This window comes from Loxodonta africana, chromosome 20, assembly GCF_030014295.1.
Source record: "Loxodonta africana isolate mLoxAfr1 chromosome 20, mLoxAfr1.hap2, whole genome shotgun sequence".
In the NCBI taxonomy this organism is placed as follows: Eukaryota; Metazoa; Chordata; class Mammalia; order Proboscidea; family Elephantidae; genus Loxodonta; species Loxodonta africana.
The window spans coordinates 63,083,715-63,110,312 of record NC_087361.1 but is presented as its reverse complement, the minus strand read 5'-3'; the positions used below and the strand labels follow the sequence as shown (position 1 = coordinate 63,110,312).

Sequence of the window (26,598 nt, the reverse complement as noted above, 5' to 3'; positions counted from 1 at the left end):
AAACAAAATGTGCTATATACACACAATGCAATACTACTCAGCCATAAAGAGAAATGAAGTCCTGATGCATGCCACCACATGGGTGAACCTTGAAAACATCATGCTGAACGAAATAAGTCTGTCACGAAAGGACAAATACTGTATGATCTCACTTATATGAAATAAGCAAATATATAGAGACCAAAGATTATTAGTACTTACCAGGGGTGGGAGTGAAGGAGAAGGAGGAAATTTTTGCTTAGGGGCATTGAGTTTATGTTAATGGTGATGGAATGATTTTGGAAAACATAGAGAATGATTGCACGACTTGAAGAATGTAATCAATGTCACTAAATTGTACATGTAGAAACTGAGTTGGTGTATGTTTTGTTACATGTATTTTCATCACAATAAAATTTTTTTAAATATACAATGGAAAAGAGACACAGACATTAGGAAAGATGGTCATGTGAACATAGAAGCAGAGACTAGAGTTACGCATTTACAAGCCAAGTGTTATGAATTAAATTGTATTCCCAAAAAATGTGTGTCAACTTGGCTAGGCCATGATTCCCAGTGTCACGGATTGAATTGTGTCCCCCCAAAATATCTGTCAACTTAGGTCATGATTCCCAGTATTGTATGACTGTCCATTTCATCATCTGATGCGATTTCCCTATGTGTTGTAAATCCTATCACTATGATGTAATGAGATGGATTAGTAGCAGTTATGTTGATGATATCTACAAGGTTAGTGTCTTAAGCCAATCTCTTTTGAGATACGAAAGAGAGAAGCGAGCAGAGAGACATGGGGACCACCATAGAAAGCAGCACTGGGAGCAGAGTGTGTCCTTTGGACCCAGGGTCCCTGCACCTGAGAAGCTCCTCGACCAGGGGAGGATTGATGATAAGGACCTTCCTCCAGAGCTGACAGAGAAAGCCTTCTCCTGGAACAAATGCTCTGAATTCGGACTTCTAGTCTCCCAGGCTGTGAGAGAATAAACTCTCTTTGTTAAAGCCATCCACTTATGGTATTTCTGTTATGGCAGCACTAGATAACTAAGACACCCAATATTGTGTGACTGTCCACCATTTTGTCATCTAATGTGATTTTCCTTTGTGTTGTAAATCCTACCTGATGTATATGAGGTAGGATTAGAGGCAGTTATGTTAATGAGGCAGGACTCAAACTACAGGATTAGGTTGTAGCTTGAGTCAATCTCTTCTGAGACATAAAAAAGAGAAGTGAGCAGAGAGACAGGGGGACCTCATACCACCAAGAATGAAAAACCAGGAGGGGAGTGCGTCCTTTGAACCCACAGTTCCTGCACTGAGAAGCTCCTATAACGGGGAAAGATTGAGGACAAAGACCTTCCCCCAGAGCTGACAGAGAGAAAAAGCCTTCCCCTGGAGCTGGCACCCTGAATTCGGACTTCTAGCCTCCTAAACTGTGAGAGAATAAACTTCTTTTTTGTTAAAGCACCCACTTGTGATGTTTCTGTTACAGCAGCACTAGAAAACTAAGACACCAAGGAACACCAAAAATTGCCAGGAACCACCAGAAACTGGAAGAGGCAAGGAAAGATTTTCTCCCCTAGAGCCTTCAGAGGGAACATGGCCCTGCTGATAACATGGTTTTGAACTTCTGGTCTCCAGGACTGTGAGAGAATAAATTTCTATTGATTTAAGTGGCCTAAAAAAGAAAAAGATTCTGCCCACCATTCCTCCCTTCATTCTTCAGTTACCCACTCACCACCTTTTCACTCCCTCCTCATTGCTTCAAAAAGAAGCAAACCCAGAGTTGAACTCATTTCAAAATTCTGAGGAAGACAGCAGGTACTTTAGAAGAGTGGAAACTCTACAACACCAGGGTTGGGGAGAGATGACTGAGAGAGAAAAGCCTTATACAGAGAATTACCTGATACACATGAAGGCCCACACTGGGAGCACCTCTTCTAGGTCCCACCACCCAAATGGCTTTTTTCCCCTTAAAGAAACTACAGGGTTTGAATCTGATCCAGAAGTCCATCCTTGTCTCATCCTGATCCTGGAATGGGAGCTTGACTTGTGAGTGGAGTAGCTCCAGCCAATACAGTAGCAAGAGAAAGGGTGGCTGGGGTGCCCACTGATGGGAGGAGCTCCTGAGCCCAGCCCTGGAGGACTGAAGAGTTCTGGGGCCCACTCAAATCGTGCCAGAGAGCAAGAGAGAGGAACTGGGGTTTACGAGTACTGTGGCTTTGTCTGTTTCCTGTTTCAGCAAGGCTGCTGTAGAAAAAGAAAGACATTACCAAGAAGGGAAATGCCGATTGGGCCCAGGGCCACGGACTGAGAGCTTGCATTTCACTCAGCTGCTGTCTTACCCCATCTGAGACCAGAGCCAAGATCTGCCCAGGAGCTGGCATGCTTTCCTGAGCTGTTGGGGCTGGAGCCTGGTACCCAGAGGTAACTGATAAGAAGGATGCTTTTGCATCTAGGTTTGAGGCCTCCAACTCTGGGAGGGGGGGGACAGAAGACAGAAGATATTCTGTCATCCAGGCTGCCCAGGGTGGAAGAGGGAGACACAGAAGTGGGTGGCATAGTTTAAAAGAGTCATCGATTTGAGTAACCAAGAAAGGGCCCTGTGTTGATTTTCAAAGGCATTAGCCACAGCACAGGGGTACAGTATCCATCCCTCCTAGATTAGAAGCAATCAAAAGACTTAGGGGATGCCCAAAACATGAAGCAGCTTAGATGTTGGCCCTTCTCTCCTCAGCTCACACTGAGAGCTCTGGGTAAGGAAGGCCAGACCTATGCAGGAAGCCGTCTGCTGTCTGCTGCATACACATCCAGGAAGCCCCTCTCGAGTGAGGTGCAGTCGCTCCGAATTTTTTTCTCTGTGGCAGAGAGGGAGCCTCTCCCACCCAGCACCACCTCTTCCTCCAAGTTCCAATTGGGCCCTGTCATGCTACCAAGGGGCACCCAGAGATGCCAGCAAGCCTGGGCAGCAGCCCAGTGACCTTTCTTTGAACCCCACAGGGACCAGTTCCTTCTTCTTCTACAGCCCATCCTTGTCAATCAGGCATCCCACATGGCTTCTTGTTTTTAAGCAGTCAGAAAGGTTTAGACAAGTCGGAAAGATGGGTATGGTTCTACTTGTCTGTGCCACACCGGATGTAGGGGTCTGGGGACCTGGGAGGTCTGCTCTAAGGAGCCACTTCTACTGTGACTCCCCTCTTGGACGATGAGTTCGGTATCTACCCCTCTGTCATTTGTTCGGTGCACCAATGTACCCAGACTAGGTAGAGAACCCAGACAGACCCATCTCAGCTCCCTGCCCTCCCCCAACCCACCCCACCCCTGTCTCCACCCCCACCAGCCCTTCCCTCTTGTGACAGGGAGGTGGGAGGATTCTGAATAAGGGGATTCGCCTCCACTAAAAAGCCTGAGAGTAACCTGGGGCCAAACAGGGAGGGGAACCAGAACTTCACATTTGAAGGGTGGGATTCAGGCAGGCTGGACCCCATTTCTTCACCCCCACCTGTTCTTTCTGTCTGGCCTGAGACTGTGATTGTACCAAGACGACAGAGGAGCCCTTTCTCCTGGTGGCCCAAACCCAAAGGCCAGATAAACTGGAGAAGGACATTTGATTTCAAGCTGGGGCATCCTCTCAATTTCCTTCAGAGAAAGAGAAGGTTCAGAGAATTAGAGAATGAGGCATTCTTGGTCCTGGAAGAGGGCTAGGTTAGCTTGGGGTCTTTGTCTTTCACCAACGAGCCTTCAAGAACACCCAAGATCAGAATGGCAGGGGTAATAATTAAAACACCTCATATAAGGCTAACATTTTCTGTGTACTATGTGCCAGGTGCTTCATATACATTTTCTCATTTAATCCTCACAACCCTACCAGGTAGATTCTAGCCCCATTTTATAAATGAGGAAGTTGAGGCCGAGGGAGGTTTAGCTGCTTGTCCAAAAAAGTGTAGGTAGAAGGTGACAGAGCCAGAAAATGAATCCACACAGTCTGACTTCAGAGCCAGGGCAGAATGGTTGCGGTGATGTGGCTTAGGGACACCACGAGTATAAGTTCGCACAGAGAGCTGACATGCAAATATTCCTGACTCTCCTCCATACCTTAGTACAGATGGGCCACTCAGATATTTTACTAAGTTTTTATAGAAAGAAGTGACTGGTAGAAAGTCAAGAGACTCCCACAGAATAGGGGTAAGAAGTCTGAACAAAGGGGACTGCTGTTCAGGGATAATACACAGAGGACAAACATTAAAAAAAAAAACTTCACAATTCATTGTGCCCCTCAAACTCTGGAGGGTCAGGCATTTGAGAGCATCCAGGGCTTGGCCACCTAACTCCTCTCAGGCAGTGAGAATTTCGCACTCATGACTCTGTGAAATGAGGAGCATGATCAGAGAGAGAGAACAAGAATCCTGCAGAGAATTCCGGACTGAGCTGGGATGAGCAGCAAAGTTTCAATAAAGGGGCAGAGAGGCTGCTACCTGTCCAGTCTGTTTGGCCTATAAATAAACATGAGGGCCCATCTCGAAAATTCCTTGTATCTGGTGAAGCTGAGATTCCCTTCCCTGGCCTGCCCAGGAATTAAGGTTCCCAGGGTGGTGGTAGTGAAGTTTCGGGAAGAAGAGAAGCGGTGGCTGTGAGGGGAGATCCACTTCCTTCATCAGGAGCTGGTCTGACTCCAGGGACCAAAAGAGGGAGGACAGAGTTGCCAGTGTTCAGGGTACAGCTCATCCAGGTACACCCCAACTCAGCAAAGCCACCAGAATGTACTACTAATTATGCACATTTGCAGAAGGTACGTGCGGCGAGTAGGGAAGAGAAGGAAGGAGAGAGAAGGGTTTGGGTGTTATGTGAACGGCAAAAGGTGAGACCACGCAAAAGGTTCTCAAGTCTTCTACACTGAGCCTGGGTCCCTGGAGACCTTTGGTTACTTCGAGTTGTTTTTGTTTTGCTTTTATTTATAATATCTTTGTTGAGGTATAATTCATGTGGTTACTGGTTTTGATGGGGCTCTCTACATGTGGGTCCAGGGAGATTAGTGGGCTAAGGAAAGCAGTCTTGGCACCAGCCTTAGCTCTAACAGGGAGGTAATCACTCCTACAAAAAAAAACCCAGAAGCCTCAGTTGGGAGAGTTAACGAGCCAGAAGCTCTGAAATGGGTCCTGGCAGCACTGGACATGCAGCAGATACTCAGCCAATACTGACCTGTCTGGAGCTGAAAGTCCGAGCCAGGTCCTGGGAGTGGGGTGTGAATGCACGGATTTCAGAACTTCATGATGGAGGACCCAAAACATGCCCGGGACTAGGCTCACAAGCTAGTCACCAAGAGTCAGGACAAGAGCAGTGGGTGCTGGTCACACACTGGCCACATCCTGAGGGTGGAATCTGATTATCTCTCCAGGCCTTGAGCAAAGTCACTCACCTATTTTAGTAACAACTGAGGCCAAGAACATTAAAGATGCTGACTTTCCTTCTAGACTGTGAGAGAGGAGCCAATTTAACTGGTTCTCTAGAAGTCCCTTAGAGTATGCATGGCCATTAAACGCCCCTACCTGCCGCCACCCAAAAGGCTGTAAGCACATTATGATTTTCATCATTACTAACGTTTCCCTGACTTGGAGACACGATGACATGTTCAGTCTAGGAAGCATTGGCCAGAGAGATCATTCCCACTTCACAGAGTGGGAGACACAGGCTAGATAAAAGCAGGATTAGCGTAGAGCCTGAGTCCGGGAGTCCTGACGCCCAGTGTGACACCATCCCCTCCTCAGTTTTCAGCCAACATGTATGGAACGCTGTACTATTTCTGCCCACCTTGTCCAGGGAGATAGTAGTTTTTCTGCCCATCTCTGACCCCTCCCCTTCTCCTCCCTCTCACCATTTGGCAGATTCAGGCAGCTATTCCAGGACCTGGAAGCCAAGCACAACAGGTGCTCAGGAGGTCACCATGATGAGCCCAGGCCCCAGGCCCTCCCCTGCCTTGGCCCGGTGGACTGAGAGCTATGAAGCCAAGTGTGAGCGCCACCAGGAGACCCGAGAGAGCCGCCGCTGCCGCCGTAACGTGACCACTTGCCGCCAGGTGGGGAAGACGCTGAGGGCCCAGCAAACAGAACAGCTCAAGAGAGCTCGACAACAGCAGTTCTTCAAGAGAAGAAACTTGAACGTGGAGGAGAAGGGCAAGACACAGAGTTCCCAGGATAGGGGACAAGGTACTTCCAGGACAGGCCAGGCAAGTAACCTCAACACACCCTCATCCTGGGCCAACAGGAGCTCTTACCGCAGGCAGTAGGTGGGCTGTGTCAAGGGACACACTGTCCTGGCAGCGGGGGGACGGGGGGGTGCAAAGGATGGGGCTCAAGATCACTAAAAGGTGAGTTCCTCTTCTTGGGTCATCAGTAAAACCTCCATTTATTCATCTAGAACTTGTTTTGTGTTGGTTTATTTTGTTATGGATTTGTCTTTTAGGACAGAAACATACTTTCTAAAACAATTCCATAGGTTTTTGGGAAATCTCTACCTTCTACAGCTATCTTACACCATTCATTCATCCATAATTCAACAGATATTTACTGAATGCTATTGTAAGACCAGGTACCCAGGCCAATTCCCTTGATGCCCCTCTCTCCCAGCACACACACACAAATACATCATTTCCCTTCTCCACTCCTCTGTGAAGTTGTTGCACCCACCCGTAATTCTTTCTCTTGGGCCATTCCAATTTTACTAAATTTACTTGGTTAAAGCCTTTCTGCTCCAGGAAGCCAGGCCACCTCTGTTCTCTGTGGCCCTTGTGAGGTTATAAATCTTCTAAGAGTGTGTAACCCTTAGAGGCCCATTAGTCTGGCCTGGGAAGGAGCAGCCTTGGCCAAAAAGCTGGGTATGTCAAGATGCCCTCAGCCAGCAAATGGTCTGTGTCTTCCCACTCATGTCATATGCACGTTGACAGCAGGGATGGGCCTGCTGTTGTCCCTGGAGGTGTCTGGCATTGAGCCATTTCCAGAGTAGGTCTTCAGTCAGGGTTTAATTAGTGGATCTGTTGCCGCAACAGGAAGTGCTGTGCAGAAGAAATGATCCTAGGGCACTGTGGGTTCCGATTTTAAGAGAAAACCAACCACGTGCTTTTTGGTGTTTGAGGAAAAAAAAGAACAGCAAATACAATTAACTAAGGAACTCCACCTCTAGCCTGTAATTATTTAAAGTTTTATTGTGATTGAGTCAGTCCACATGATGGAATACCATAGGCATTTCGGAGCCCTTTAGTGTTATGCTTATAGACATCAAAATTTTGAGTTTGTAAGAACCAAATATAAAAAGAGCAGACCAAATTGTGAAAAGAACTTCTACACCTCTCCCTACAACTCCCTGCTCTTCCTTCTCTTCACACAAAACCTTAGCAATTTCCTGCTATTACTAATAAGAAGGACACCCATTGTAGAATATGGAAGGGACCTGAACCCATTGCCATCAAGTCGATTCCGACTCATAGTGGCCCTATAGGACAGTGTAAAACTGCCTCATAGCGTTTCCAAGGCTGTAAATCTTTACAGAAGCAGACTGCCATATCTGTCTCCCGTGGAGCGGCTGGTGGGTTCAAACCACCAACATTTCTGTTAGCAGCTAAGTGCTTAGCCACTGTGCCACCATGGCTCCTTGGAGGGACTTTAGGGATCATCAATTCCAAACTCCTCATTACACAGATAGGAGACCGAGACCTAGAACAGGTCACGCAGCTGATCATTGAGGATTTGAACCCAGGTCCCCTCACTCAACACCCAGACCAGTTCTCTTTCCACCTCACCATGCTGGTTGTGTAAGTGGCTGAGACCAAACAAGGTAGCTCAGGGATTCTAGAGAGAATAAGTGGAGACGAGTCCAGCTCCCTGTTTCCCTAGCCTACAGAGGACCATTTCTGCTGGCCAGGATTGGAAGGAGGGCAAGAGCAGGGACAACTCTGTGGCTCTGACAAGTGGAGTGTGGCACTTTGGTTTTCTGAGCCTGAAGTAAGATTACTGGTTCATCTTGGAGCAATCAGCTGGAAAATCTTCTTCTAAGAGTCTCTGGTCAGTGGTTTTCAGCATCCCCCTGCTTGCTTTCCAGGCAGGAGGGACCAGCTCTGAGATCATTCCAATCCAGCATCGTCCTCCCTCAGGTGTCCAGAGGGATCTGGCTGATCACTTCTCCTCACAGGCTGGGGACCTTCCATCACACAACTCTTCCATTAAGAAGCCACCCAAACACCACCGTGGTAAGAACAGAGCCTCCTCATTCAACAGGACCTGCAGAGACTCCTGCCATGGCAGTCTCAGTCACTGGCAGCTAAGAGCCCAACCCCCACCCCACTGCCCCCACTGTCTCCAGGAATGGGATCTGAATCAGCTTATCTTCCATCTCTCAGGCACTCAGACAAAGGCAGAAGAAGCACAGCCAACAATCAAGAATGATGCCAGTCAGCAAACCAAGTGAGTGCCTTTCATGGGTCACTTCCTGACTCAAACTCCTACACACCCTAACCATTATTCTCTTATTCAGTTTCTAAGCCGTTATTGAACACCCCCACTCAGGGTGTGGAGAGGGAACACCATGAGTTTCCATGCCCACCTTAATTAAGAAAGAGAAAGCCCTTCCCCACCTACCGTCTCTTCAGACTCGGTCAGAGAAGGAATCAACCTACTGCATCCTAACAGGCTTGCTTCTTTGGTCCATTGTCATTCTTTTCTTTTCTTCCCAGCTGCGGAGTTGCAGTTCTGGATAAGGTAAGAAAATCCTTAAAGGGGTTGAATAAGATGGTATTTAAGCTCTGCCAGGTTCTGACATTCTAGAATTCCATGATAAACACAAGCTGGGATGGAGGAGTATCTTCTTTCTGGAGGGCAAAGGGTACTGAGCATAGACATAAGGGCTTAGAGGGATCCTGCCACAGCCAAGGCAGATCTTTCCCCTATACAACCAACTCTGGCTTTGGTTCCATATTCCAGAGTTCCAGGGTACGTAGTGTCTTTTTAAATACCCTTTTTCTTTCTCTCCAGGAAATCATCCAGCTTTCTGAGTACCTCAAAGTAAGTGACCTATGAATTTACCCTCCAGCTCATCCACCCACCTCCCCTTTCCTTCTCCAAGTTAACCTCATCCTCTTGCACTTTGCCCCCTAGGAGGCCCTACAACGGGAATTGGTCCTAAAACAGAAAATGGTGATTCTCCAAGATCTACTTTCCCACCTGATTCGGGCCTCTGACAGCTCGTGGAAGGTAAGGGGATAAAATCTTTGTTTGAGCAAAGCTAACGCACTTCTATGTATATCCATCTCATTGTCTTTCCACAGCATCTCAGCAAGAGAAGTTTTGTCACTACTGCAGAGTGAGCTGGGGAGAGGCAGGAGGTGGGGGGATGGTGCTGTGACCTAGAGTTCAAGCAGGTCACCGTAAATATACAGGAGAAAAACCAAACCAAATCCACTGCCGTCGAGTCGATTCCGATTCATAGCGACCCTATAGACAGAGTAGAACTGCCCCACAGAGTTTCCAAGGAGCGCCTGGTGAAATATATAGGAGTAAAAAAAAGAGGTAGGTTAAATCCAGGGTCGTCACCTGAGGGCCATGCTACCACACACCCAAGGAAGACCGGGAAGCAAAAGCAGCAAGAATTCCCATTTTTTAATTTGTTAGAAGAAAAGAAGGAAGATCCCAAACAGTTAGTATTACTGAACATGGTAAAATGTCAGCTATTTATATATGGGATTCACAACAATATTAACTCCAAGCCAGCACATACCCATTAATTACTTAGCCCAGACATGAATGTCAAAGTGGGAAGAGACCTTAGCGATCAACTAATCCGATCCTCTTATTTTGCAGAAGAGGAAACTGAGTCTCAGAGAAGTCAAGTGACTTGCCCAAAGTCACACAGCTAGTTAGTGGAAGAAATGGAACTAAAATTCAGGCCTCCCGATTTTAGTCCAGTCACTCAACAAATACTCCTTGATCATGTTCTCCATGCGAAGCACTGGGTTAGCACTAGAAATAATGAGATGAATTAGACAGGGTTCCTGCTTTTAAAGAGCTTATAGCTTTGTAAGGGAGACAGATGCCTAAACAATACATTAGATATGGGAAATGAAAGCTATGTTTTCAAAATATCATAGATTACAAGCAGGCTCTTCTCTGAGGAAGAAAAGAGCCAGAGAAATATTTATAGTTACATAAGCATTTGCCAAGCAGATATGGAAGCAGGGACAGTATTCTAAACAGGAGATACAGCCCAGGCAAAGGTCCAAGGGCATAAGATAGTCTAGTGCAGTGGTTGTCCAACTTTTTTAACTCAAGACCCCTTTATATGCTTAAGAAAATTACTGAAAACCCCAAATAATTTATCGTATTAGAATTTACCATATTAAGAATTAAGACTTAAGTTTTAAAATATTAGTTTTAAAATTATAATAATAAACCCCACTGCATGTTAACATAAATTACATATTTTTATTTAAAAAAAAAAAAACTATATTTCTAAAACCAAAATAAAAAAGGTGAGAGGAATGGCACTGTTTTACATTTTGCAAATCTTTTTAATGTCTGGCTTAAAAGAAGACAGTGTCTCATTTGGATCTGTGTTCAATTTGCTGCAATAAATTGTTTTCATTGAATATATGAAGATAATCCAGTCTCACGCAGATACGTAGTTGGAAAAGGCAGGACCTTGCAGATTTCTTGATTTTGGAGATTCCAAGGGGTCCTTGGACCCCACTTTGAGCACCCCTGCCCTTCATGCTCAGGAAGCTACATGCAGCTTGAAGCCATTAAAGCATAAAGCACCAGCTGCAAGGAGAGAAGCACAGCTTCACAGGCCTCCATGAACATCTCATCCTACCGCACAGATAGCCTGTGCTTAGATAGATGTAACAGGAGGAAGTGGGAGAGCTGAGAAGTTAGCAGCGATGTTTTTAAAATGACTTCCTAAGCTCATCCCACTTCCTCACTGCAGTCAGTCACTGTAACTGGATTTAGTGTCTATGGCAGGCCCTTGATTGATAAGGAAGTCATTTCAGTATCCTAAGCTCAGCCCCTCAAGGTCTATGGCAGACCCCTTGCTGGGAAAGGAAGTCATTTTAGCAGTAGAGTAGGAGCCCAGAGAAGACAGCTGTGTATGCCAGGTGGTTTCCAGTGCTGAACTAAAATGAGATAAACCAAAAAAATAAATAAATAAATAAAATCAGTTGACATTGATAAGGAGCCCTCGTAGCTCAACAGTTAAGCATTCGGCTAGAACCGAAACGGCAGAGGTTCAAACCCACCAGCGGTTCCTCACAAGAAAGAAGCAACAGTCTACTTCTGTAAAGATTACAGCCTTGGAAACCCTACGGGGCAGTTCTACTCTGTCCTACAGGGTCACTATGAGTCGGAATCGACTCGACTGCAATGAGTATGGAGTTGATTCCAATGCACGGTGGCCACGTGGGGGTCAGAGGAGAACTGTGCTCCATAGCTTTCAATGGCTGACCTTTCTTCACCAGAACTTTCTTCTGAGGAACTTCTGAGTGGACTGGAACCTCCAACCTTTCAGTTAGTAGGTGAGTGCGTTAACTGTGTGCACCCCCAGGGAATCCGTAGGGACAGTCTCACTCATTTACGTGACAGGTATTTAATGTTTCAACTATCTGCTTGGCCCTGTGCTATAGGGAAAAAAAGTAGAATCTTTGCTCTCATGAGGTCACAATCTAGCCACGAAGGGGGAGACATGTAATAAATAATAAAATAAAAATAGTATAAGTATAACCCAAACCAAAACCAAACCCACTGCCATCAAGTTGATTTCGACTCATTGGAACCCTATAGGACAGAGTGCAACTGCCCCACAGGGTTCCCAAGGAATGCCTGCTGGATTCGAACTGCCAACCTTTCGGTTAGCAGCCATAGCTCTTAACCACCACACCACCAGGATTTCCAAAACTGTAACAGCCATGTATAAAACAGCTACAGGGAAAAAGAGGAGGGAACAATTATTTGGCCTGGGGTGGAATAGGGAAGGCTCCAAAAGAAAGAGGCCATTTTAGTTGGATCCTCAAAGATGGCTACGAGTATACCAGTAGAGAAGTAGGAGTGGAAATGGGAAGAAAGAGCATCAAGGAAAAGCATGTAAGGTGAAGGATTCAGAGTGATTACAGGTCTAAGTATGATAAAGCATCAGGCGCGGCAGAGTGAGGCTGAAATAAAGGATCATGTGAAGACAAGACCAGAAAGGGCTTCAGACAGCCTCTAGAATTATGCAACTTAAACTTTTTCTGTTTAACACAGTATCTCAAACTTCTACAATGTATGGACACCTTTGTAAAAAAACCAAAACCAAACCCACTGCCGTCGAGTCAATTCTGACTCATAGCAACCCTATAGGACAGAGTAGAACTGCCCCATAGAGTTTCCAAGGAGCGCCTGGCGGATTAGAACTGCCGACACTTTAGGTTAGCAGCCATAGCACTTAACCACTACACCACCAGGGTTCCCCCCCGCCTTTGTAAAGGAAAAACATATCTACTATATATTTATATACATACAATCTCACAGATCCATGAGCATGATGCTTCCCCCAGTGTGAAAAACACTGCTATAGGCAATAAGTAGGGTAGCAAGGGAACCATGGCTTATTCGGATCTGAAGTCCTTCACCTACTAGTACCTGGTCCATCTTTAGAAGGAGCTCAGTCAACGTCTATGAAATTGTATTGAAAGCAGATGATCAGAAGTTTTGTAAGGTTCTCTGGCCATAAGGAACACCTGGCTCCAGGTGGGTATAGAGGTTGTGGAAGTTCTTATAATAATCCGAGGAAAGAGAACCTGAATCAGAGCCTGAATTAGAGCTAGCTTGGTGGGAACAGGGACTATTAAGAGATATTTCCCGGGTAGACTCTGAGGGGGCTGGTTTCACCCCACACCCTAATAGGCAAACAAACAGAAGTTCCTCTGGGTGTGGTTTTCTCCCTCCCTTCTTCCCACCCCTTCCAATGCTCACTCACCCTTCTCTTCTTCCTCCTCCCCACCAACCCTAGTTTCCTGTTTTTAAGAAAAATAGTCTCAGACTTTTCAGCTGACAGCTCTTGCTTCCCCTAAAGCAAGACAATTCAACTTCCTACCTGAAAGCCTCAACTTAAACGAAAAAGACAGCCCCAGTCTGTGGTATTTGGGAAAAATACTCTGAAGAATGTGGCCAGAACTAGGGTTCTGACATTCAGCCCAGTTCAGCCTTGATTGTTTCCACCTGGCCTCCATGATCTGCACCTCTGGCCTCACATGCAGAGCTGCTCACCACAAGCTCTCTATGAGAAACTGAGCATCAGGAACAGCTCCCTCCAGCGCCTCCACTCCCCAAGCTGACTCTGGGCTCTTGGATGTAAGTGGCCCTGGGGCACTGCTGAGACTCCTAAGCTGGGTCCAGCCTTTGGAGCAGGAACAGCACAGGCAGAAGAAAAAGCAAGATTCTCAACACTGGGCAATACAAAAAAGGCAGCAGGGCACGCTTGCATTCTAAGATCTGCAAAGTGGAATGTACACCTCCAGATGACAGCGGGGGATTGGCTGCAGGCCCTCAGCAACCTCTGCTAGGGCAGATAGATGAGCTGTGGGTTGGTGCTTCTGCGGTGTGGTAGTAGTGTTTCTGGAGAACAGATCAGAGGCAGGGGAAAACCAAGCAGAAGCAGGAGCTGAAGCCCTCAGATCAGCACCAGGTGTGTATAGCCTCAGCTTCACCGCACCCCCCTGCCCCCCCCCCAAGCCTACTGTGTTCTCTAAGCCCTGGGCTCCTGGGTGCAATTGCCTAGAAGGTCAGTGCCGGGCCTGTAAAAGCCCTTCTTCCCACCTGCTCTAACACTAGGCTTCAGTGTGGGGAGAACTAGGGCTCACACTACATGCCCCATTTGCAACAGATTGGCTGCAACTTTCCTGCCTGCCTTGGGGAATCTGGAAGGCAGAGATGTGGAGAAGAGATTTCCTCAAGTCCCAGACTGGGGTGGCCCTTCATCTTCACTAAAGTGGCTATCCTGAATTGTCTTCTATTGCAACATAAATGGAAAAGTAATCTGGGGTTGGGCAAAAATACAAAAACAGTTGGAAGAGGGAAAATACTGGATTAGAGGAGCTACAACCTGGGAAGAAAAACTCCCAGAGAGGGCACCGTACATAGGAGACTGGGGAAACAAGAATATTGTCTTGGACCAGTCTGTCTGTTTTCTTCCCAAAACACAGCAAGGTAAGCCTTAAACTGGGTGGGTTTAATTGCATCCTGCATGGGAAGAGTTCAGGAAAAAAAAAATACATGGAGCTGCACGAAGGGGAGCTGAACCCGGGGAAAAGGGGTTAATAGGACCTGTGGATTCACAGTTAACAGGCCACTCTGGGCGGGAATGCAGCCACTTTACCAGTCACTCCAAATCTCTGAACAGTGGAAGTCTGTCCATCTTTATCTGCCCCAGAGCCCTGCGGTTACTGCAGATGCCAGATCCCTCTCAAAGCTCACGAGACATTAGGAAAAACATTAATAGCTGGAGACACTTTAAAAAAATTGTTTGGCAAAGCCTTTTTGCTTTTGCAAGGCCCAGCTGAGTAACACAGGAAGCAAAAAGGGTGGGGGCACCCCCTGGCTCCCAAGGTTAGAAGAATTAGCCAAACAAGATCAAAACAGGAGCTATGAGATACCACTTCCTGCCTGCACCAGGCACGCTGAAACTCAGGGAGGGGGACCTCAGAAGTTTCCCTCCTCTGCCCCCAGGCAGTTATAGACTGGAAACATGATGATGAATGGAAACATCCAGGCCTTTTGGCTAAGAAGGGCTACAGAGCCTCACGCCTGAGGGGGAGTAGAATTTCAATACCTCACAAGTGTCCCACAGGGCCCATTTGAAAAAGCCAGAGAAGAGTATGGAAGCCAAACCAAACCTGTTGCTGTCCAGTCGATTCCGACCCATAGCGACCTTTAAGGACAGGGTAGGACAGCCCCATAGAATTTCCAAGGAGCGCCTGGTTGATTCAAACTGCCAACCCTTTGGTTAGGAGCCATGGCTCTTAACCACTACACCACCTGGGTTTCCGTATGGAAGCCAGTTACTGCTAAAGAGGCCCATGGACTTTCTCCGGGAAACTAGCTGCCATTGGTGATACTCCCTTCCCTCCCCACACACATACAGCCCTTAGATAAAACTCAGGGCTGGAAAAAGGGACAAGTCCACAGGTGAAGGGAAGAGCTAAGGAGCAGGAAGAAAGCTGTTAGCTACTTAGCTGAAATACTGAAAATCTGAGAAATAGATAACGGCCCTTTCTTCCTGCCTTTCTCTACCGTCACCCTTAGGACTAGCATCCCTCTTGGAATGTCCAAATTGTCATTAGACCGACCTGGCTTATGAATAAACCCGGCTTTCTGGGAAGTTCTCTTACTGACTCTCCCTGCAAATATTTCTCCCTCCATTTCTTGTTTTCTTAAAACATTTCTCATCTTAAGTCCAGTATGTGTGCATATTGGGGTGGAGGGGAGTTAAGACAGGGATTGCATATTCACGGTGGAAGAGGAGACCCTTTAGCCACATTAGCCCACACTTTAGAGGGAATGAGCCCTGGTGGTGCAGTAGTTAACAGCTATGGTTGCTAACCAAAAGGTTTGCAGTTTGAATCCACCAGCCGCTCCTTGGAAACCATGTGGGGCAGTTCTACTCTGACTTACAGGGTCACCATGAGTCAGAATCGACTCGATGGCAATGGGTTTGGTTTGGTTTTTCGTTAGAGGGAAAGGTCTATGATCTCACAGCGTCAGACAGGAGGTGGGGAGTACAGAAGTGCCTAGACAGGGGAGAGCGGGAAAGGGGGAGGGACTGGACCATTTAGAAATGTTCCTTCCAGTGGGCTCCTGCTATGATATCCTGAGTCATTGATAGAGAACTTCAAGGTACAAAGAGTACTTTGGGGGGCCAGTCTGATTTTCCCTTTTCCTATTGCACAGAAGGGAAAACATCCTCGTCATTTTTCCTCCTCCCCACCTCTGGGAAGAATTCCGTTCTAGGAACACTGTTTGAGCACCTACTATGTGCTAGGCAATAGGCTGGTAATACAGAACAACACTCTTTGCAGACTGTACTTTAGCCCAAACTCATGAACTCATCCCATCCACTCCAGGGGCAGCTCAATGAAGACAAGCTGAAGGGCAAACTGAGATCTTTAGAAAACCAGCTGCACACCTGTACCCAGGTAAGTACTCTGAGATACCTCCAGTCCAGGATCCTAGAATTAAAGGAGAAGAATGCCGGAATCTCAGTCTTTTTCTAGAAATGTCATCAGATAGAGAGATTAACACACCCATCCTACTGACCCAGTTCTGGCTCTGCCATTGGTCCCCAATTCACCATATCACTATCTCCATCCTCCTCTCTTTCTCCCAGTGTCCTTCCCTTTGAACTATGAGAAAAATTCCCAGCACCAACACTGTTAGCTCTGGCAGAACCTTGAGAATACCTGGAACTGCAGGTAGATGTCCTTGCTAAGGATTCACACCACCCAGAAAGATTTCACAGGCTCCAATCTTTGAACAGATGAGTTAGATGCTATACTGAAGTCTTGCAAAATTATTTTCATTCTGGTGACAACTTTTATCTGGTAGTAACCCCTGGGAGAAAGTGAAAAGACTGTAATTCTCACCATTTCTGTGACATTTTTATCCAGCTTCAGTTATCCCTTGATTGATCCGATCTTACATTACAAGAGATAAGAAGGAAGAAACCAGTTTTCACACTTGAGAACTGATGGATTCCTGACAGGTGGGGAGATGTCAAATAAGAGAATGGGATGGAGCTGGCAGACTGCTCCCATTTGGAGTTAGATAAGGTGGACGTGGCCACACAGTTGGGATTTTACAGGTGTACAGAGTATATAAAGTCCACAACGTTTATTTTTTTTTTCAGCATGACCTGATTTGTCAGGCTCTTGTGAACTAAGTAATGCCATCCAGGCTTAGAAGAAGCCAACATACAATGCAAAACCCCAGTCTATTCATTTTCAATGGGGGATAACGCTGGCAATTACCAGCATGGTTAAGTCCAGTAACTAGGGCATCCTCAGGTATGAACCCAATCAATAACTCCTGGATCTGGTTTCTAATGAAACTTCTGAGAACATAAGACTCATTTACTTTTAAATTCATATTTTCAGATGATTCCAAAGCTAAATGGAAATTATTTCATGCTGATCCCTAAATTTGGATTAACTGGACTACGTGTTACCCAGTGGGTAAACCAAAATTGACAGTAAAAGCTGTCTGGGTTCCCCAAAATCACAGGGCATAAAAATGAAAGGCGTGGGGAAGAAGGACAGGCAAGACCCTGAGTGAGTGCAAGGCTGCTCTTGTGTCTGTCTTTCTTATGCAACTATATTAAGTTAGTAGGGATTTCTCAAAGCCCTGAATCTACAAAGATAAAAAAGATGCTCCCTGCCCTGAAAGATTCTACAATCCAGTAAGGAGCCCTGGTGGAACAATGGTTAAGTGCTAGACTGCTAACTGAAAAGTTGGTGGTTTGAATCCACCAGCAGCTCCACAGGAGAAAAGGCCTGGTAATCTGCTCCTGTAGAGATTATTTTAGCCTAGGAAACCCTACGGCGGCAGTTCTACTCTGTCATATAGGGGATCTATGAGTCGGAATAACTCAACAGCACCTAAAAACACCACCACCAGCTGAGGCTAGGTCCTAGATAAAAGTAAAGTCCCCAAGTGGCACAAACAGTTTACACTCGACTGCAACCTTAAGCTTGGCACTTTGAACCCACTCAGCACCACCCCTCTAAGAAAAGGCCTGGTCATCTATTTCTGTTAATATCACAACCAAGAGCAGTTGTACTCTTAACACATGGGGTCACCATGAGTTGGAATCGACTCAACAGCAACTAACAATAACAAGGGAGGCAGATGAGTTAACAAAGTTGGAAAAATAGAAGTATAAAAAGGATACTTATCAAACACTGAGGAAGGCTACTGTCATGGATTGAATTGTGTCCCCCCAAAATGTGTGTCAACTTTGCTAGTCCGTGATTCCCAATATTGTGTGCTTTTCCATTTTGTCATCTGATGTGATTTTCCTATGTATGGTAAATCCTACCTCTATGATGTTAATGAGGCAGGATTACAGGCAGTTATGTTAAGAAGGCAGGACTCAATCTACAAGATTAAGTTGTATCTTAAGTCAGTCTCTTTTGAGATGTAAGAGAGAGAAGCAAGCAGAGAGATGGGGGACCTCATACCCCCAAGAAACAAGAGCCCAGAGAATAGTGCATCCTTTGGACCCAGGGTCCCTGCACTGAGATGCTTGTCGACCAGGGGAAGACTGATGACAAGGACGTTCCCCCAGAGCCAACAGAGAGAAAGTCTTCCCCTGGAGCTGGCACCCTAAATTCAGATTTCTAGCCTACCAGACTTTGAGAGAATTTCTCTTTATTAAAGCCATCCACTTGTGGTATTTCTGTTACAGCAGCACTAGATGACTAAAACAGCTACCTAATCCATAAGGAGTTAAGGGGTAAGCAGTTGTTAGTCAACATTTATCAGAACTGATGGACACTTGGGCTGAATCCTGAGCATGAATAGGAGCTAACCGGGTAAAAAGGGTAGGTAGTGATGCTGTAAGCAGAAGAAGCATGTGCAAAAGCGGAAGCCAAAAAGCATTGTGCTTGGGAGATACACAATCAGTTCATCTTGAATGGAAGAAGTGTGGAATGAAGTCTGCAATTTTAAGAGTCATGCCAAGGAGTTTGGACTTAATCCTTAGGACACTGAGAATCCACTGAAAGATTTAAGCAGGGAGTGACATGATCAGATCTGCATTTTAGAAAGAACTTTCTAGCTACAGAATGGTCAAGTTGAAAGGAAGGCTTGGAGGTGGTCAGACTATTACATTAATCCATATAATTGGTATTATTAGGACCTGAACTAAAGAGGTAGCAGCAGGGATAGAGATGAGACAGCTATGAGCTGTTAAGGAAGTTGACTTGTCAAGTCCCAGTGACGAACTGATTACTGGGAGAAAGGGAGAAGGAAATCAAGGATGACTCTCTGGTTAAACATGAAAGACTGGATTGGTAATTGTCAGTCACTGGGATAGGAAGCCCAGGTGAAAGGAGCAGGTGTAGGTAGATGATTTCTGTTTGGAATGCTGGATTTCAAGTACCTGTGGAAGGTCTAGGGGACAGTGTCCAACATGCCTAGGGCACTGTTTTCCTTCCCCACTCCTTTCAAATAGAGCCCTGCCCAGCTCTAGCCTGAACCTAAAGGTCCACCTGATTACTGGCACCTCTGCCCTAGGGACAGGAACCACTCTTTTCATTTCTGTACTCCAGCTCAGTGTCTGGCACATAAAATCTCAATGTATATTTATTGAATTGCATCAAATTTACAGAAATACTCCCCCTGGGGAATGAAAAAGGTGCTACTGGAGATGGAAGACCAGAAAAACAGCTATGAGCAGAAGGCCAAGGAGTTACTGCAGAAAGTGCTGGAGGAAAAAATGAGTGCAGAGCAGCAACTGCAAAGCACGCAGGTATGGGGATTCTGCAGAGTCCTTGGGGCTGAGGACCCTGGGGACAGCTCTGGGGAGCAATGGAGGCAGCTGCACCACTCCTTGGAATCCACAAGGCACCCCCCCTCCACTCTGATCTCCCTCAGCGATCCCTGGCCCTGGCAGAGCAGAAGTGTGAAGAGTGGAAGACCCAGTATGAGACTCTGAAGGAGGACTGGAGGACCCTGGGGACCCAGCATAAAGAGCTGGAGAGCCAGCTCCATGTGCTTCAGTCCAAACTGCAGGTACCAAGAACTGGGGGTGGGGAAAGGAGGTAGGCTCCGGGGAGTGATAAGCAAAACTGCAGACGGCTTGGGGGCCTCAGAAGCAGCTGAGAACATCTAGCTTTCAATTCCTCACTCACTGCCCACTTTGCACCAGACTCACTGCTTTGGCTCTGAGATTTAATTTTGTCTTTAGCAAGGATGTCTGCACTGCTCATGCAAATGAACTAAGTGTTCATTGGAATGACATCATTCAAGTGCAGAGGGCTGGGGTGGAATATGCACCAGCCTACTAATGTTATACCCAACCCACTCTGCCCACGCCACTTCAGTACAGCATCCAATTCAGGCTTACCCACTACTGGCACTGAACAAATGTCATTAACTTATTTATAGGCCAGTATTGACTGACACATCCTGCCAATGTGATTTCTAAGTGATTACACTAGACCCCTGGCATTCTCAAAGGTTTTGACATTCTGAATCTGGTATTCCCAAGGGTTTGACCTTTCCAATCTGCACTACCTTGGAGAAGTTAACTAACCACCAAAGCCTCAATTTCCTCATCTCTAAAATGAGGATATTAACCAAAAAACCAAACCCATTGCCATCGGGTCGATTCCGACTCATAGCAACCCTATAGGACAGGGTAGAACTGCCCCATGGAGTTTTCAAGGAGCACCTGGTGGATTCAAACTGCTGACCTTTTGGTTAGCAACCAGGGTACTTAACCACTATACCAAAATGAGGATAATAGCACCTATATAATCAGGCTGTTGTGAGGATTAAACGAGGTAATCCTTGTAAAGCATTTAGCACATTACCTAGCATGTATAAAAACCAAAACCATTACCGTCAATTCTGACACATAGTGACCCTACAGGACAGAGCAGGACTGCCCCACAAGGTATCCAAGGAGCGGCTGGTGGATTCGAACCGCCAACCTTTTGGTTAGCAGCCAAACATTTAATCAGTGCATCACCAGGGCCCCAGCACATATAAGCACTCGATAAATATTAGCAATTATTTTTCATACATTTTACTAATATAGTTCGGAATTTCGATCTACCTTAGAAGTTGTGCTTCAGATCCAGGATCTGGATAGCCCATTTGATAAGTGACAGGAGGAGTGAGACTTATCATATGAGTGAACCTTGCTGGCCACTCTGCATCTATATCTCAGCCTAACTTTGTTGGTCTCTTCTTCCCATCACCTACAAGGCTACTCTTATGAAGTTTTCTGTTTTAATTTTAATTCTTTGTGAAAAATGGCCCTACCAAAAAAAAAAATTTGATAGTGCCAGTAACAGAAGAGAAAGTGAAGATATCTAGAAAAATGATGATACAATATTCCTTAATTTGGGGATTTCCCAAGGTGTCAGGGGATGCGTCCCTTGTGAATATCAAAAGCCCAAGGCATTGAAGAACAGAGCAAAAGAGAAAATACACTCAAAAGCTTCATTATTTTTCCATTTCCCTAATAATTCTCCTAACTCTAAAGTTCTATGATTTTTATCCTTTTCTATGGGACCTACACCCAACCTCCATCCCCAGCCCTAATCGGCTTTTGTATGGGCTTCCCCTCCTTACAGGGAGCAAACAGCAGAGACGTACAGATGAGCCATGCCCTGCAACTTCTGGAGAATGAGCACCAAGAGCTGCAGGCCAAGATTGAATGTCTGCAGGGGGACAGAGACCTTTGCAGCTCAAATACCCAGGACCTACAAGGTATCCTCCCTGGAGGCGTCAGGAGCATGAGAGCTCAGAGAAAGGAATCTGGGTGGAAAGAAAGGCCTTTCATTGGTTTGCTCGGTTGGCTCTGTGACTTCATTTTACCTTGAAGGAAAGACAGAAGTGTTTTAATCATTCCAGTTTGAAAATTAATTTCACTACACTATAAAATCCTGTAGAATCAGCTCTATTTTCCAGCCCGCTCCTCTGGGCCAGATCACAGCTGTTCCCAAATTGATTACATGTGTCAAAGCCACATTCCTAACGTGAAAGGGAAAGGTCAGTTGAAGCACAAGGCGTAACAGGGTGGAGGTCTCCCAGTCACAGCCTCTGTGTCAGCTACAAGGACAAGAGAGTGTGTAAACACAACACTTAATTCAACCCAACACTGCTGATGTACATGAACTCCAAAATACCTGGGTTCTGGTTTCTCTCTTCAGAACTGAGGCAAGCAGAAGGTAAATCAGCTTTCATTTGATACATGTCAAAGGCCACAGACAAGACAGCACCTTCGGTGCTGAATTAACTAAGTCTTCAATTCTCCTATTTTCGTTTGCATTATGTCATTTTCAGATCAACTAAAGAGGTCAGAGGAGGAGAAACTCACCCTGCTGGCCAGAGTACAGGAGATGCAAAGTGAGTTCCTTTTCAGGTTCTGTAAATAAATAACATAGGTGGCTTCTTGAGGTTCCTGGGGCTCCTGCCCCACAGAAGAGCCCAAGGGAGGGACTGGAGGCCCAATCTTTGGCCTATTCTCTACCTCTGTGGATTTTCAGACACTCTTCTTGTAAAATGAGATCATTACATAGCTCTTCAAAAGTTATGTAATAGCCTCTGTTTTTTTTTTTTTTCTTTTCTACTTCACCTTCCACAAGCACTTGTTCTTCCCCAAAATTGCAAATTTTAAAAGGACCACAAGCCTACTAGAGTGTTGGGTTCTCTAGGGCAGTTCTTATTTTAAATATCCCAATTTGTTACATACATATACATACAGCACGCGAGGCACTGGCGGTTCAGTGATACAATTCTCACCTTCCATGCAGAAGACTCAGGTTCAATTCCTGGCCAGTACACCTCATCACAACCACCACCAGCTTGCATTTTGGCTATCATGCTGAACAGGTTTCAGTGGAGCTTCCGGACTAAGATGGAGTCTAGGAGGAAAGGCTTTGCACTGTACTTCCAAGTATCAGCCAGTGTAAACCTATGGATCACAATGGTCTGATCCGCAACCGATCACGGGGACAGCATAGGACCAAGCAGCATTTTATCCCGTTGTGCATGGGGTAGCCATGAGTCAGGGGTCGACTCAACGGCAGCTAACAATAGCAACAATATCACGTAGACCTTCATCTCCAGGAATGGTTCAGAAAATAAGCTCACACTGCACTTGCCTTGGTTCACTTCAAAAGTACATATTACAGAGAGAAAAGAAACTCTTCAGAAGAAAAGCAATTTCTGAAAAGCAGGAGAACCTTTAATGCCTATGACACCCCCAGAGAAACTTCATGCAAACAACAATGAATTTTAAATGAGCAAGGCAACCTAACCACAATGGAAAGGAAAAATGAGCCCCATTCTGTAGAAGAGGTGCTCCTACAGAGCAGGAGCTGAACAGACAGGAAGTCACTTCAGAACTACACCTTTATCCATTCAATACCTATTTACTGAGCCCCTACAAAATGCCAGGCATTCTAGATGTAAGCACTGAGGATACAGCAATGAACAAAACTAACACAGGTCCTTCCCTTATTCTCAGTAAGCTCTACAGTAGAGTGTAGAGTTTCTATGGACAAATAAATACATCAGGGTGTCATTAATTGCTACGGAGAAAACTTAAAGGAGACTAAAGAAAGAATAGTTGCCACTGACTATAAAGAGTCATCTGGGAAAATCTCTCTTCCAAGGTAACATTTAAGCAGACTCGATGGTAAAGACGTGGTAGGAAGAAATATAAGAATGGGAACATCTTTCATAATAAAGGTTCTGAGCAAAGTTATGAAAAGACATTCTCTGTGGTAAATATACTAGTACAGACAAGTTTCTTTTGTTTTCCAACAGGTCTGCTTCAGAATCAGTCCTTACAGCTTCAAGAACAGGACAAACTTTTGACAAAGAAAGGTCAGCAACTTTACAAACACAAATTCTAAGATGGTGCTCTTTCCTTGCCTGCCTAGAAGCAGGGGAGGTGGACGACATGACCTCTTGGAGTCCCATCCAGTTCTGGGAGTCTATTAGGTCAGAAATGTAGAGGAGCTTTTTAAGAACTAATCGTTTAAGGGCTGAGAACACTTTAACTAGATAGCTTTTCTATCCCGGGAGGTATATAAACTGTAAAAAAAAAAAAAAAAGGATTTCTGCTCTCTGAAAACATATGTCTCTGTTGAATATTTCAATAAATTGTTTCTGAATCCAGGATTTCATGTCAATTTTTACACTTCACTCTCCAAATTACATCCAACTCCCCAACCCCAACAGCCGCCTGACTGTCGGCCCTAAAGAGTCTGCTGCCTTGGCTTCCTGAGAAAAACCACTGTGCACACACGTGGGGCGCAGCAGCTCCTCACCTTTCTGCCACACATGGCCTTCTGCTGACATGTTTCCTCCTCACAATCACCGGTGTAATAGAATAGATAAGGCAGCAATTATCATGCCCACATCGTATGGCTAAGAAAATACAGGTCTATAGTCATATAGATTAAGAATAGAGCTAAAACAACAGTCCAGAATTTCTGACCCCTAGCCTAGCCCAGCGTCTTTTCACCGTACTAAAACTGCAAGGTGACTGAGACACCATCTTTAGCCACATGAAGATAGATTTTGGGAAGTGATCTGCCAGTCTCATGACTTTGAAATGAGGGCAGAAGGGCAAAGAGATTATAACGAGGCATCCTGCAAACTTACCTGACTACAGCATGTGAAATATAACCAAAGATGCAATTAACAGACATTCCCTAAAAGTACCTGGCATCGAACAGGACTAGGGACACAAATAAAAGATGGTAGCCTTGCCCTCAAGGGGCTCAAATTCCAGCTCTCTATCCAGGCTTGGAAATCCCGGTAGTGTAGTGGTTAAGTGCTACGGCTGATAACCAAAGGGTTGGCAGTTTGAATCCGCCAGGTGCTCCTTCGAAACTCTATGGGGCATTTGTACTCTGTCCTGTAGGGTCACTATGAGTTGGACTTGACTCGATGGTACTGGGTTTGGTTTTTTGGTTATCCAGGCTGAGCTGGGTACCAGTGAGGGTTCTTTAAAAGTTTCTCTTTACCTTTCATGCAGGCTCTCCCTGTCCCCTCCGCCACCTCCTAGTTCTCACTCAGTGACTGGGCCCTTCCTCAGAGGCACAGGCTTCACTGAGACTCTGGCTGCTTTTTTAGATCAGGCTTTTCCTGTGTGGAGTTCAAAGCCCTCCTATAATGAAGTGGAGCCTGAGGGTACAGGGGAGGACAGAGACTGGGATCTCAGAGACCAGCTGCAAAAGAAGACTTTGCAGCTCCAGGCCAAGGAAAAGGAGGTGAGAGGACGGCGCCCTCGGGTAGAAGGGCTCATCCAGAAATGGCAGGGAAATCCAGTGACAGCTTAGTACCTACTCCCTGAGAGACAGCCAGAGAGCATGGATTTCAGAGTTCAAGTTTAAATTGTGTCTGGACGCTCACAGGTCTTAATTTGCATGTATAAAATGTCTTTGCTTTGGAGTCGGCTTGTCAACCTTTTCCCCTCCATATTTTGTTAACAACCCCTATTCAAGGCAGGTTTTATCAAAGAAACAGTTTCCCTTTGGAAAGTCTATCTAAACTCAAACACATTCAATAAATATATAAGCTCTTCCAACTTTGTCCCACATTTAAGTGGGTATCTTCAAACTTTATATGGTATCTTTTAAATAATAAACTTCTTCCCACCTACATACTCACAAACATACCTACACACATGCAACTAGCTCCCAGGAAGGACACTTGTACTATGATCACTTATAGGTCTTTTGTGCTTCAAGAACTTCAGTTTCTGGTGTCCCCATTACAAAGCACTCTCACATAAAAGCACTTACATGTATAGCAGCATTATAATTAATCACTTAAACGAACAGGTTTCTGACAAACTGAAAATATCAGAGAAAGGCTGGGGAGAATGGGTGGTAAAAATTTCAAATGAGTGAAGGGGTAACTTACACAGGTCTGTCTCCCCTACCTGGGCTCTGTGCCAGACAGAAGTGGTGATGACCTTGGTGATGTTCTCCTTCTCAGTGCAGAGAACTGCATTCAGAGTTGGACAACCTCAGTGACGAGTACCTCTCATGCCTGCGGAAGCTGCAGCACTGCCGAGAAGAGCTGAACCGGAGCCAGCAGCCACCTCCCAGAGTAAGAGAGTCTATCTTCCCATACAGTCCAAGATGATGATGGGATGATTCCTCCTTTAGCCAAGTCTTGCAGATCAATTTTTTTGAACTATACCAACATCTGACCAGCCTGTCCCATTCAGCTTGCTTATACTACAATCATAGTATCAACCACGGCAAGCATGGAAAGAAATACTGGCTATGCATCCAAGGCCAGTTTCCATGGAATTCTTCAGCCCAGGGGAAAAGAAACTATAGCTAAGGTACAGAATGGTATTCTCTTAGCCCGTTATGAGTGTGGTGGTAAGGACAGGTGAGCAAGGCCCTGAGAAATATGAACAGAGAATATAATTTTGCTGAGCTATTTTCCACCCTTGTCCACTCACAGCAACATATTAGTATCTGGTCCCTGCTGAATCTATTTCTTGAGCCAGTGACCCTGGATTATGAGCCAGTAACCACCAGTAAAGTAGTCTGGGTCCAAGACAGGTGACAGAGATTGATAGAGTCAGTGAAGTAAAAATCTTTTTTCCTGCATCAAACCAAGGGCTAGAATGGGAAAAGGAAGATTATTTTTGCCACTGTCCTCTCTAACCAATTCATGGTCTCAGTTCTCCTGTTTCTCCCTCCTTCCACACAGAGGCAACGTGGCCAATGGCTCCCGATGCTGATGGTGGTGATTGCTATAGCGCTGGCAGTGTTCTTGGCCAACAAGGATAGCCTGATGATCTTAAATGGCCTGTGACAGCTGCCTT

The 26,598-nt window shown here is 45.7% G+C and overlaps 1 protein-coding gene across 3 annotated transcripts; it reads left to right on the top strand.

Annotated features, from left to right (window-relative positions):
- Nucleotides 1-2,169: 2,169 nt before the first annotated feature.
- TRAF3IP3 (TRAF3 interacting protein 3) lies at nt 2,170-26,598 on the top strand. 3 transcript variants are annotated; one of them, XM_064273244.1, is made up of 16 exons: nt 2,171-2,421; nt 5,877-6,221; nt 8,090-8,233; nt 8,384-8,447; nt 8,717-8,741; nt 9,015-9,044; nt 9,138-9,233; nt 16,130-16,201; nt 19,393-19,533; nt 19,659-19,796; nt 21,368-21,503; nt 22,080-22,142; nt 23,568-23,627; nt 24,885-25,021; nt 25,752-25,865; nt 26,484-26,598. In XM_064273244.1, exons 2-16 carry the CDS (start codon nt 5,936-5,938, stop codon nt 26,586-26,588), a joined length of 1,611 nt encoding a protein of 536 aa, XP_064129314.1. In that variant the 5' UTR covers nt 2,171-2,421; nt 5,877-5,935; the 3' UTR covers nt 26,589-26,598. The 3 variants fall into 3 exon arrangements, with proteins under 3 accessions (XP_064129315.1, XP_064129314.1, XP_064129316.1); XM_064273245.1 differs by lacking the exon at nt 22,080-22,142 and having other exon boundaries at nt 2,170-2,421; XM_064273246.1 differs by lacking the exons at nt 24,885-25,021; nt 26,484-26,598 and having other exon boundaries at nt 25,752-25,862.